The sequence below is a fragment of the Acanthochromis polyacanthus genome, chromosome 10 (genome assembly GCF_021347895.1).
Source record: "Acanthochromis polyacanthus isolate Apoly-LR-REF ecotype Palm Island chromosome 10, KAUST_Apoly_ChrSc, whole genome shotgun sequence".
Lineage (NCBI taxonomy): Eukaryota > Metazoa > Chordata > Actinopteri > Pomacentridae > Acanthochromis > Acanthochromis polyacanthus.
Genome location: NC_067122.1, coordinates 23022055 through 23033935, shown reverse-complemented (window position 1 = coordinate 23033935; position 11881 = coordinate 23022055). Strand labels below are relative to the sequence as shown.

The following is an 11881-nucleotide window of genomic DNA, read 5'->3' as shown; positions in this document are numbered from 1 at the left end:
CTACTGAGTTTCAGCTTGTAGACCACCATCCTGATATGATCCAAGAAGATATTGCGATAAGTAGCCACTGACAGCAAGCTGTGGATATCCAGAGTCAGTAAATACCCCTAAATCACAATTTGTACATTGCAGAGATGTTTATCACCTCCAGTCTTTCTTTTAAGCCTTTCGCACCTCCTTCAAGTTTTTTTGTTTTTTTTGTTTTTTTTTGTTTTTTACCTTATCATCTTAGCTTGGCTGCCACCTCTGAGGAGAGTAGGAACGATACTTAATAATATCCATTTACAGAAAATTTATCACTGTGAACTGATACACATGTAATTACTTTATAAACCTTTTGCACAAACCAACAGTTCTTGAATGTAAGTCTTCTTATTTGCATGAAGGAATTAAAATGAATGAAAACCATTAATATGTTTGATCATTATTATAACTTAAGACACGCTCATACACTAATGTATATTATTGTGTGGTGTGACAATAACCCCAAATGCACAGCCGGGTCTCATCAACATCATTGGGTCAGTCTGGGGTCACATGAAGAAGCAATCTGGACCAGATTAAATCGAGAGCTAAGATTATTCTGCATCCAGCATTTTGTATGAATTTAATGAATTAATGAAAACTATTTTTGGCATCACTGTTGGAAACATTGTTATTTTACTTTTCGTATATTATGTGTCAAACCTTGCATGACTCTGTATATATTACATTAGTGTGCAAAATCGTCAATCAAATACTGTTTGTCTGCACTGTCCTTTATTTCAACTTCTAAAGTTTCATCATAGTTCACCCCTTCAGTCATCTCACAGACATTTATATTAACTTGGACAGGTGTTAAAAATCAGAGGTCTCGATCACATAAACACAGAGATACAGTTTCTTTAGTGATCATTTCAAGCAAAGAAAAGCCTGTAACAAAGACTGAACCTACAAATTTGCAGTACTATCAACAAGCACAAACTAGCAGCAAACGGGGAAAATATTAAAACAGAAAGGCATCTGTGTTCTCATATTTAAAATAGTCAATGAATGTGCTGCTACAATTCTGAATCTGAGCTACACAAGTTCAACATTAAAGGTCAAGTAGAAAGGCAAAGAATATACCATAAATTAAGAAAATCATACCACAATTCATACCACAGGGCAGTTATTGAGATTTTCTGCAACTACTTTTTTAATTTACTTTTACAATGTTCAATAGTTGTTGCTTGCAATGACCTTGCATTTTTTCCCCCTGAATTCTCTTACAATTCAAACTGAAAAAACATGTTTTTACTCCATCATTTGTCTGTTTGAAGGTCAGTTGGACTCAGTATTTGTTCAAATCTGTGCAGTATTTTACTATATTGGACTGAGACACGAGCCAAACCGCTAAGGCCAGTAGATTAGGTAAACGTCTTTAAAGACTTTTTTTTAATCATGTATGCTTTAAATATCCAATGTTAGCTGGGAAATAATATATGTGAGCGGAGTCAAAAGTTTGGCTTTGCTCATCAGGAACACTTTGATATTTTTCTCTATGTGCTGGAATTGTTACATTTTCATGAGATAAGCTGGAGTGACGGCCCCATTTTATTTAAGTATGAGTTGTTTTCCAGTAAAGTATTTTGGAAAATGTCCTTTTAAAACACTTCACTTGTGTGAACAAAAGGCAACATGAGACACGTTTCATGTGTGTTTGTATTTCAGAAAATGAAAAAAAGTTTGCTGACTGAACTATTACCAATTTCCATTAGCTGTATACCGTGGGGTGTACTGACAACTACCACTGATAGGCTAGCTATATTTTTGTAAATAAAAACTAAACACAAAATTGTAGTATGTAGAGTGGCTTTATTAAAAATCCAGAAATGGTGACAATATGTCAGTAGATTGATGCTCAGAGAAAAGAAAAATATAAATGTCTGTGTACAAACACAGATTGTATAAAAACAGCGTTTGATGAGAAGACCATACTTTTTAAATTTAGAGTATACAAATACAAACATCTATTATATCAAAAAGCTCTTGTTAAGCCAGTTTCAGAGTTTCCTTAACCATGACACCAACTCCATCAAAGACTTTATGAATGGGGGCATTGCACATGAAGGCACAGGTGGTGACCAGCTTGTTCTTGACGTCGACGTGAGCTTCCTCCACATCTTTGTTCATGTATTTGCAGCCCATCTCCTTCATAACACCTGCTGTCTGAGCATACGGCCACCTGAAGATGGAAAGAAGCTTAAACTGAGATTGAATTTTTTAAACATCCAGAAATATCTGATGATTATAAAAAACTTCTTCACCCACTTTTCACACTCTTTGTCCTGCCCCACGGTGAGCTCACAGCCGGGCAGGATTTTAGCAGCCAGGATGGGGGAGATGCAGCACATGCCCAGCGGCTTCCCAGCTTTGTGGAAATCCTTGATGAGCTTCTCCACATGTGGCTGGATGGTGCAGTCCTTGTTCTTCACTGCCCAGTCACTCAGGTTCTTAGCCACACCGAAGCCCCCTGAATGAACACGACAGGACTCATTTAGAATCTCACTGAAGTGGAGGTGAAGAAATGTCATTTATTTCACTCTGCGGTGCTCATTTGTGGCAAACTCAGTCTCACCTGGGATGATGGCAGCGTCAAACGCTGACACATCCAGCTTGGCCAGATCAGTGACGTCACCTCTGGCGATTCGAGCACTTTCCTGCAGGACGTTTCTCTTCTCCTCTGTAGGTTTCCCCTCACAGTGATTCACAACATGCATCTGATCTGCATTTGGAGCAAACATCTGCACCTGAAATCAACATCAAACATGTTAAACTTTCTGTATATGATTAGCTTTTGAATCTAGAAGGATTGTAGAATCTTTTTAAAGGACTGGATCCAGATACACACATAAATAGATTTTCCTTCGTTTCTTGCTCTTACTTTTGCTCCAGCACGACTCAGATGGACGAGGACAGCGGAGGCCTCATGGATCTCTGTGCCGTCATAGACTCCACAGCCTGAGAGAATAACTGCAACACGCTTCACCATGATTGCTATTAAACACAGACACAAGAAGACATGTTCAACTAGATTCAACATCATATTTGTTTCCCTGTCAGACAGGAAGTATGTCACTGCTCCCGAGCCGCTTGTTGCATGTTCACATAAAACATTTACAGAGCGAGGTGAGACATGAGTCCCAGGAGTCCTGCTGCAGCTGCCAGGAAACACTGTTGACACCAGTAAAGAGACGCTACAGAAAGAGATTTCAGTCTGCTGTGGAAGAATCAGCAGGAATGAAGCTGTATCAAATAATAATTTAGCAAAATTTGAGACATTTTTCAGTTGCTGGTTTGCATTTCCTCATTGAGAAAATGTCTAAAATCATCATGTGTTATTTTTGCTACAATAAGTGGAGAAAAGCATGAAATCAGACAACAGAAGTAAAGGCAAAGTGGATCCATGGTGTCTTATTTCCTCACCTTGAGCAGGTTTTGTTGTAGACAGCCTGGTTTCAGAGTGTAATAGAGCTCTTCGGTCGAGGTGTGATGTGTGAACTGTGAAGCAGAGACTCTTTATAGTCCTGCCTGCCTCTCCTGTCTCCTCCCTCACACTGCTGTCCATGACATCATCCACATTCAGTGTAACCAGGAACACATTTCAGAGTTACCTGAGGAGAGAAAATGCTGAGTCACCCCTCTCAATAACTGGTTCAAGGCCACATAAAAAACGAATGCAATTACAATTAGATAGTGGACTAATGACACTACAGAGACACTTTTCAGTGACATGTATTTCTATATAATATTAAAGGTACATTAAGCCAATCAAAAAATACAGGTGTGTAAGACAAAGCAGAAAAGTCTGTCTTATCTTCATTTAAAATAACAAAAACTGAAACAAGAGCTAAATGCATACATTAAACATATCAAACACAATATAGTACACACAAAAAACATAAATAAATAAATAAAAAGAAATGGCTTCATTGCCATTTGTATTTGCTGGGGTTTTATGTGTGTTCTCTATAAAGTTATAACTTCAGTTCTAAATTAATCCAGTTTCTCTCCATAATTAATAACACTGAAGTGTCTTAGTCTTAATAAATACTATAGTCTGTGCAACTGTATTTTAAAGATTTTTGTAGGGTTTTAAGTCTTAACATTTAAAACTCTCATTTACCCTCACACTTGATGAATTATTCTCTATGGTCGTGACATCAACATTCAAGAGTGATGTGGTGACACCAAATTTATGTGTCATCTTTCTACTGGAGAGCAGTTAACCCAAGGACCTCAACCCTAACGGTCAGTGCATATTTTGGCAATGGGATTTTCCGTTTTGAAACGAGTGTTGATAAACAAAAAATGAGTGGTTATCTGATTTTCGTTTTAAAATACAAAAATTAAAATTGAAGTGAATCCGTGTATGGTTCGTTCATTCGTTTTTCCACGTTGTTTTTTTCTTCTTCAGTTTTTAAAACCTAAATGTAGAAACGTATTATTTAACTAATGGAAAAACGACGGTGTTGGATTTTTCTCTTGCTTGTTAACCCGAAATACAAAATACGGCTGTTGTTTTAGTTTGTTGCAACACCGGAAGTGGCTGAGGAAGAACTGTTAAGAGCTGGTCTGGCTCGTGGACACATCTAGCAGAAATCATGGAGCTCACATTACTCTATATTAAAGAGTTTATATTATATTATATTATATTATATTATATTATATTATATTATATTATATTATATTATATTATATTATATTATATTAGGGCTGCACAGCGGATTTGACAAGACCAGACCTGGATCTGTGTGAAATTAAGATTCTAGATAGAGAAGAGCTCACCGAAAAACATCGGCATCACTGCTGAATAAAGTCAATATCCATGTAAATATCACCTACAGACAGTAAAAGGAAATGTCCTGGCAAAATAAAAAACATAAAAAATATTTTTATGAACGATGAGAGGAAACGATGGAATCCAGAAATAACATTTGAGACATTTCGTTTTACCGTCAGAGTTCTTGACATTTTAATACTTAAAAATACTTACTTGGACCATTAAAGCAATTTTGTTCACACTGAGATCATGAGCTCTCAGAGTGATGCGTCTATTCGATCTAAATAAGACAAACGTCTTGTTTTCACAGCATGTGGTGCGGAGTTTGAGACAGAGAAATGAAGTCAAGTCGCCACGAGTTCTCACTTTGACTTCCGGTTCTGCCAGTAGCTGTCAAATGGGAAAAGGCTTTTTATGTTTGTTCAAACCTTAAAATTGGTAAAAACGCAGCGTTTTTTCTTTCTATATTTTTAGTTTTTTGAATTCTATTTTTAAAACAAAAAAAAACCAAACCGATTATTTGTATTTTCTGATTTTATTTCGAAACGAAAAAACGAATGAGCGAACCACACGGATTATTCAATCTATTTGACTATTTATTTGAAATTGGGCAGAATCATAACGAGATATAATATTTGTCATTTGCAGTGTTAAATGACTATATTTTGCTTTTGTCACTCCTCGAATTAGCTGTATAACACTTTTTGGACAAACTTCCGCATAAACACTGATCGAAGAGGTTCACCTTGCTATACATCATAAACTGACACTGTTTATTTGCACATCGTGTGATATGATCCCACAGTTCCTGAACAACTAACTTCAGATTACAGACTCGAGATATGTCCCGAATGATCACAGCAAAAGCCTGTTTCCTCCTTCTGTTACGGCTCTTCCTTAGTTTATGTTATTTCCCGGTAAGCTGCAGCTTGTCTCCACTTAAGTGTCTCCCGTGTGCGTGATGACGTCAGACGCAGCCGTATAAAACCCAGCCTCACGTCGTCACAGAAACACTCGTCATGGCTCAGCTTCAGTCACTGCGTGTGTCCGTTGGTATCCTGGGCATCTCCGCTGGTAAGTGTTCATTTTAGATATTTGTTTGTTTATTTATTTGTCTTTTTTGTCCTCTTCTTTCTGTTTTTGACAGGCTTTTTGCTTATATTTTCCCCATCGTTGTTTTATTTGTTTTTACCGATCAATAATAGCTAAACTTTCTGTTATTTTCTCATTACTTATCATGAAGAATTTAATAATGTATGCTATACTCAAAGATAATGGCACATTTTACTGTAAAGTTTAAAAATTAGCATAAAAAGCACACACAAAATCACGTACCTCTGATTTTAGACAACAACTCGGACTTTAGTACTAATTGAAAACGATATATAGTTAAAAATGAATACACAAGAAGAAGAAGGTAGTGATGTGTTAGTTTGAAGTTTAAAAATAAGTTTTCAGAGAACTAAAACAAGAAAAAAAATATAAAAGAAGAAGAAGAAAAGGAAAAATAAGTAGTCCACTGCTAACATCAGCTTAATAGGCAAGTCAAGCACCCTACTACACATATTTGAATTGCATGCATAATAAGCTACACAAGGTAATGTGATGTAATTATAACAGGATAATGTCTTCTCTTGATATTTGATTGATTGGTTTGGACTTGTAGGTTCCCTCCTGCTTTTGGTGAACAACTATGCCAGCTCTTCTGAGCAAGACTTCATCCCCCTTACTGCACTGGGCATTCTGCTCCTCATCATCGCAGCCATTGTAGCTTATGCAGGTGCGTATTAACTTTGTCATTGCATTTTTAGATGTTAATTTTCTCCCTGTTCTCAGTCTCCTGACGCTGCCTTGTTTCTCTCCCAGGTGTCCGTCACAGTCAGTCCCACGCTCGGCTGTTTTCCTCTCTGTGTCTGACTGTCTCTGCTCTGTGGTGTGGCTCAGGTCTGGTCTACATCCTGGTGGGACAGAAGGTGCTGCAGCCTGCAGAGCTGAGATCCTCTCTGGTTCCTGGCCTGGCAGCGTTCACTTTAGCTCTGTTCATCATAGGCAGCGTTTCACTCTTAGTAAAGAAAGCTGCTCTGTTTCTCATATCAGTCGGCATTTCTTTAGCCTGTGCACATCAGATCGCTGGTCTGTCAGCTGCAGGTTTCGGTCAAACTGCCACAGCTGCTAACTACCTGTTTGTTTGTCTGATGTGTGTTTACTTTGGTTTTGGACGTCTTCTGTCCACCATCACTCATGGTAAGGTGGAGCCTCCAGGAACAGGCCTGAAGATAAAAGCTGAGCTGAAAACACAGCAGAACGAGGGCTGTAGTGATGCGGTGTCAGTAGCTTTGGTGATGAACTTGTTATCTGCCTCTGTATTAGCCTGCCCCCTGTTGGGTGTGGTCCCTCGGCTCTCCGTCGGTCACGTCCCCTGGCTGTGGACGGCTGGAGTCTTCCAGTTTGGCATGTGCGTCCTCTTTTACCGAGCTATGGACACGCTCGCTGCCACTTTCTGTGGTTTCACAGCAATACTGAAATTTGCAGAAGGTTACAGCGCTCTGTTATCATTTTACTCCATTCAGCCTTTCTCCCCTGTTCCCTTCCCTGCTGTCTTCTCAGTGCTTTTCTCCATCCTGGCTCTGTTCAGCTGTCAGAAGAGCTTGTTGGAGGGACTCTACCAGTTATTCTTTGTAGCCTATTGTGTTGCCATAGCAGCCCAGCCTCAAGGCTTCTTCCAAGGAGGCACTCAAGGTGTACAAGCAGCGATATTTGTAGTTTCTGCCGGCATGCTTTTAGTTACCACATTCAACATGGTGTCCAGCACCACCATTCCCACGGGGCAGGGCTATTTCAAGGCTTTAGCAGCCAGGATGCAGAGTGTTACTCTCAGAGCGCAGGATAAAGAGCTGCACAGCCCTCACCTGGGCTACTCTAAATATGCAGATGCAGAGGTGTTGGGCCACGCCTGCAGTGTTCTGGCTGCTTTCGCCATCACAGCCACAGTTGGTGACAGAAATCCTCTCTCTGTGCTGGTTCTGCCCTGGGTGGTGATGGCTGGTGGGGCTCTGCAGCTGCTGTGTGGTTCAGTAGCTTTCGCTCGGGGTAAAAGCTTTGAGAGCACAGTTTTTATTCTGTACGGGATGATGTGGACAGTGTGGGGGTTGACTCGATATGGCGGCCTGTACGGTGACACCAGAGGCTTTAATTTGGCTGCTGGGATCATTAGCTTCATGCTGTTTAACTTTCTGGTGACAGCAGCAGCACTGTTTGTAAATGTGGCCTGGTTTATCTACGCTCTCACCTTCCAGCTCATCCTCATCAGCTTCCTGCTGGATGCAGTAGGTGCGCTGCCTTTTGGCTACGACATTGGAGTCACCATCATCTTTGGCCTGGTCAGTTTTTATTGTTTCCTGGCAAACATTTTCAACAGCACCTTCCAGTCCCCCCAGATCCCTTTAGGAAGAGCTCTTGTGAAGCTGAGTGGGGTAGGAGGAGGGGCAGATATCTGCCCACATGTACCCGCCCGCAAGGCCACATCTGTGCAGCAGATTGCAGGTGAGATATGAAAGACAATGATGCTGATTTGTGAAATAAACTTCTGTTTATGTTCTTGATGTGACATTTGTTGTCTTCTCTTCCCCTCTGTAGAAATCATGAAAAACGGTGGCATATGTGGAATGCCGACTGACACCGTCTATGTGCTGGTGGCGGCCTGCAACAGGCCAGACGCAGTTGTCAAAGCTTACAAGTAAGCTCAGATGTTTCTAAATGTGTCCCTCTCTACATTTTTTTCATGGTTCTTTCTCATTGTCCTCTGATCTCTCCTTCATTTCAGAGTGAAGAAGCAGGCGCAGGACCGACCCATGTCCCTGTGGATCTCCTCCATCAAGCAGCTGGAGTCGGTTCGACACCTGCTGAGCCCTCTGCTGCTGGACTTCATGGAGGCTGCGTGGCCGTCCTCTATTAGCATGGTTATACCCAGAGGTAGGTCTGTGTTTGTGGGTGTTTGCATACTGTGTGTGTGCTTTATGCATAGCATGGTGAGATTTTATGAGCATCATCTGATCTCATGCAGGTCCCTGGATGGACACGTTTGGTTTGGGAGATGCTGCCAAACACATCGGGACTCCACAAAGCATCGCTATCAGAAACCCAGACTGTTCTGTGGCAACACATCTCATTAATCTGGTACAAACAGATCACTGCATGTCTTAAAATAAATGACAATTTTGCCAGAACACCCTTCGCTTCATAAACTAGTTTTTATTTGTGCAGGTGGGGCCTATTGCAGTAACCTCAGCCAACCCTACAGGAGAAGCAGACACAACTCACCATAACCAAGTTTTTGCCAAACTGGGAGACAAGGTAAAGACAATAACTTAGAGTAGGTAAAAGCAATAGGAACCTGTGTTTCTGTTTTGTCAGTGAACTGTATGAACATTTTATTGTTAAGGTGGATGGAGTGTTGTGTGATGGACCATCTCCAGAGAACATTGCATCTACTGTGGTCGACTGCACCAAGATTGAGACTGGACAGATTGGTTTCTTCAGAGTGGGTCTCATTCCTAAATCCAAGGTAACATAAATATCCTCACTTGCTCTGTTCATCATTCACAAACACTTGTCTCATTTCTTAATACCTGCTTTTGTTTTTGTCCTTTCAAGGTTCTTGAGATCTTTGAGGAGGTTCAGAGGCGGCACAGACAGGGACGGACGAATCCTGCTTTTGAAAGTGATCTGCATCTCCCAGGTACTCAAACGGAGCAGAGTTCAGGAGAGGACGACACAGCAGAGTCAGGAAGAGGGACTGGAAACTCCACACCGTTCAGTGTTTCACCTGAACAAAGTCCAGCCCTCAGAACTGCCCTGTAGCAGTTGTGAAAAATACTTCCAATTTTAACAAAATCTGATGAACATGAATAACTTTTATTCAATGAATTACTTGAACATTTTCATGGGCCACGTTGGTTTTTGAAGAGGCCTCATGCACCATCATGGTCAAATTGACAAACAGTTCAGTAACTATGATGCATATTTCTTCCTGTATTCAAAGTGACTCTTAAGCACTCAGTAACTTGAAATATGATTAACTAAACAGCTTTATTTTCTGTTATGTACTGAATGTATTTTTTGTATTTTTTTGTAGGAAAGTTGTTGTATTTTAAACCCATAAATGTACTGTAAATACTTTTCACGATCAAATTTGAAAATGCAATTATTTCTAAATGCAACTGCTGTTATTTATACAATAGTGGTTCAATAAACCTGTATCAATAGGAATTTACAGTTCTGTCTGTAGAATGAAAGTTCCCTGACTGCACTGTAGAAATACATGAAGGGAGCAAATATTTAAGAACTTTATCTGAAGCAAAAAGGAAAAGCAAAGGTATAAAGATGTTGAATGAAAATAATGTTGATTATAAAGGTTTGGCAGATAATGTACAATCACTAATAGAAATAAAGGTATGCTGGTGCATTTAGGGTCACACAAATAGAAACTTTTTTCATACATATTTTTAAGCTCCAACATGCCAAAGTCCAACCACATAAACCTGACACTTATGTTCCTTTACTTAAACTCCTCTCATGCATGTGTGATGCCCTCACTGTCCATGTACATTTTCTTTCACCTGTGGGGGACAAATTACACACTGTTATCATCACCAATAACTCATACAATTTGGTGACAGCATATACTATATTTCCTGGTGAAAGCTTCAGAATGACTGGAAATCTAATTCACCACAGCAAATGAAGACATTATGTGGGTTCATTAACGGAGAAACCTTCAAATCATATCCAGTATTTCATTTCATAAAACTACAAAAGGTAGCAACCCTTTGGTGCAGAATTTTTAAAATATATCAGTGATTAACATGATGATGAAATGTCCCATTATTTGATGAAAAACTGACCCATCACTAAAATATGACAAAACTATTCATTAACTGTAAGAAGTGTCCACTCGCTGATACAAGCTGTGTCAGGAGGGAGATTAAAGACCACAAAATGCCCATCATTTTTCAATCTGGACACCATATTATCTATTAAATTCTTCCACTCATTATTTTCATTTCAAACTGTTTTGCATTTTATCACTTCGACAATGTGTGCAAGATGCGAGACAATGTCATGAGACTGCTGAGTGGATAACCACGGACTGTAAAAATGTAATTTGTTGATTTATAAACTAAAAATTATTGCACAGGACAATACGGTCAGACGGTTAACCTCATATCATATAAATGCTCACTTTTCTGTTCCAGCAAAACCCTGTGAAGTCAGTTTGTACTTTAATATATGTGGCCCAGTCCATCTCCTCTTGGAGCTGATATCACTGACTGTTGATTTGCAGCTGAGCTCACAATAATGAGGACTGTTCGGCCAGGTATTTGACCTTAAAGTTGTAGATTTAAATTCAGCATGTAGAATTTTTTTGGTTAACATTCTGGTGACCGTTTTGTAGGCCTCAGTGCATCTGTGGAGATTTCCTGAATTTAGAGGACAGGTGCAGTCTATATGAAAACAATATTCAGACACCGATATGAAAACTGAATCAGAGTTTGTTGTAATTATTCCTCCTGTTGTGTGTTTTTGTGTTGTGATGGAAACAAAATCCTACTTTCAGTCCCCTTTCAATCCAAAAATACATTCAAAGATGAATCCAAATCTAACATGTGACTTTTTCAAGCTGTGTTAGAGTAAATTAAGTTATCTGGTTGTCTTTTAAATATAAAATTGCATCTTTTTATTGCTGTCTCTTTACTAAAGTTGAACAGTAACTGTCTAATTGAATACAATATAGGTATTTTACACCAAAATAGGTCTTACTTCTGGTTGCTCTTACTTCAATTGCCTGATTTGTGTGATAAAAGACTTATGTTAACGTCAGATAAATGCTTGAATGCATATTGCTTAACAGTGACTGTCCCCTCCAATACCACGAGGTAAAAGACAACAAATGGCAACAGCAGGCAGAGCCACTTTCAGTGTTCACTTTACTATTGTTTTAAGTAAGACTTCCAAAAAAGTGAGCCTTAAACATTTGCATCCAAATTAAGGAAATCGATTTCACAACAGCTCGTTCAT

At 39.4% G+C, this 11881-nt stretch overlaps 2 protein-coding genes across 2 annotated transcripts; one reads left to right on the top strand and one right to left on the bottom strand.

Annotated features, from left to right (window-relative positions):
• Positions 1-1816: 1816 nt before the first annotated feature.
• LOC110961126 (glutamine amidotransferase-like class 1 domain-containing protein 3, mitochondrial) lies at positions 1817-3585 on the bottom strand. Its single transcript, XM_051954601.1, has 5 exons — positions 3448-3585; positions 2906-3018; positions 2600-2771; positions 2293-2494; positions 1817-2206 (listed from the first exon to the last, which is right to left on the bottom strand). The coding sequence occupies exons 2-5, from the start codon at positions 3011-3013 to the stop codon at positions 2014-2016; spliced, it is 675 nt and encodes a 224-aa protein (XP_051810561.1). The 5' UTR covers positions 3014-3018; positions 3448-3585; the 3' UTR covers positions 1817-2013.
• A 2213-nt stretch (positions 3586-5798) lies between these two features.
• Positions 5799-10076, top strand: LOC110961127 (uncharacterized). Its single transcript, XM_051954597.1, has 9 exons — positions 5799-5878; positions 6471-6584; positions 6671-8347; positions 8441-8540; positions 8628-8776; positions 8868-8980; positions 9068-9157; positions 9246-9368; positions 9458-10076. Exons 1-9 carry the CDS (start codon positions 5824-5826, stop codon positions 9662-9664), a joined length of 2628 nt encoding a protein of 875 aa, XP_051810557.1. The 5' UTR covers positions 5799-5823; the 3' UTR covers positions 9665-10076.
• Positions 10077-11881: the final 1805 nt, after the last annotated feature.

Coding starts and splice junctions, on each gene's coding strand:
- LOC110961127 (XM_051954597.1), top strand. CDS start 5,824: ATGGCTCAGCTTCAGTCACTGCGTGTGTCCGTTGGTATCCTGGGCATC. Junction 8,348..8,440: donor ATCTGTGCAGCAGATTGCAG/GTGAGATATGAA, acceptor TCCCCTCTGTAG/AAATCATGAAAAACGGTGGC. Junction 8,981..9,067: donor CAACACATCTCATTAATCTG/GTACAAACAGAT, acceptor TTATTTGTGCAG/GTGGGGCCTATTGCAGTAAC.
- LOC110961126 (XM_051954601.1), bottom strand. CDS start 3,013: ATGGTGAAGCGTGTTGCAGTTATTCTCTCAGGCTGTGGAGTCTATGAC. Junction 2,772..2,905: donor TGAGTCGTGCTGGAGCAAAA/GTAAGAGCAAGA, acceptor TGTTGATTTCAG/GTGCAGATGTTTGCTCCAAA. Junction 2,207..2,292: donor CAGGACAAAGAGTGTGAAAA/GTGGGTGAAGAA, acceptor TTCCATCTTCAG/GTGGCCGTATGCTCAGACAG.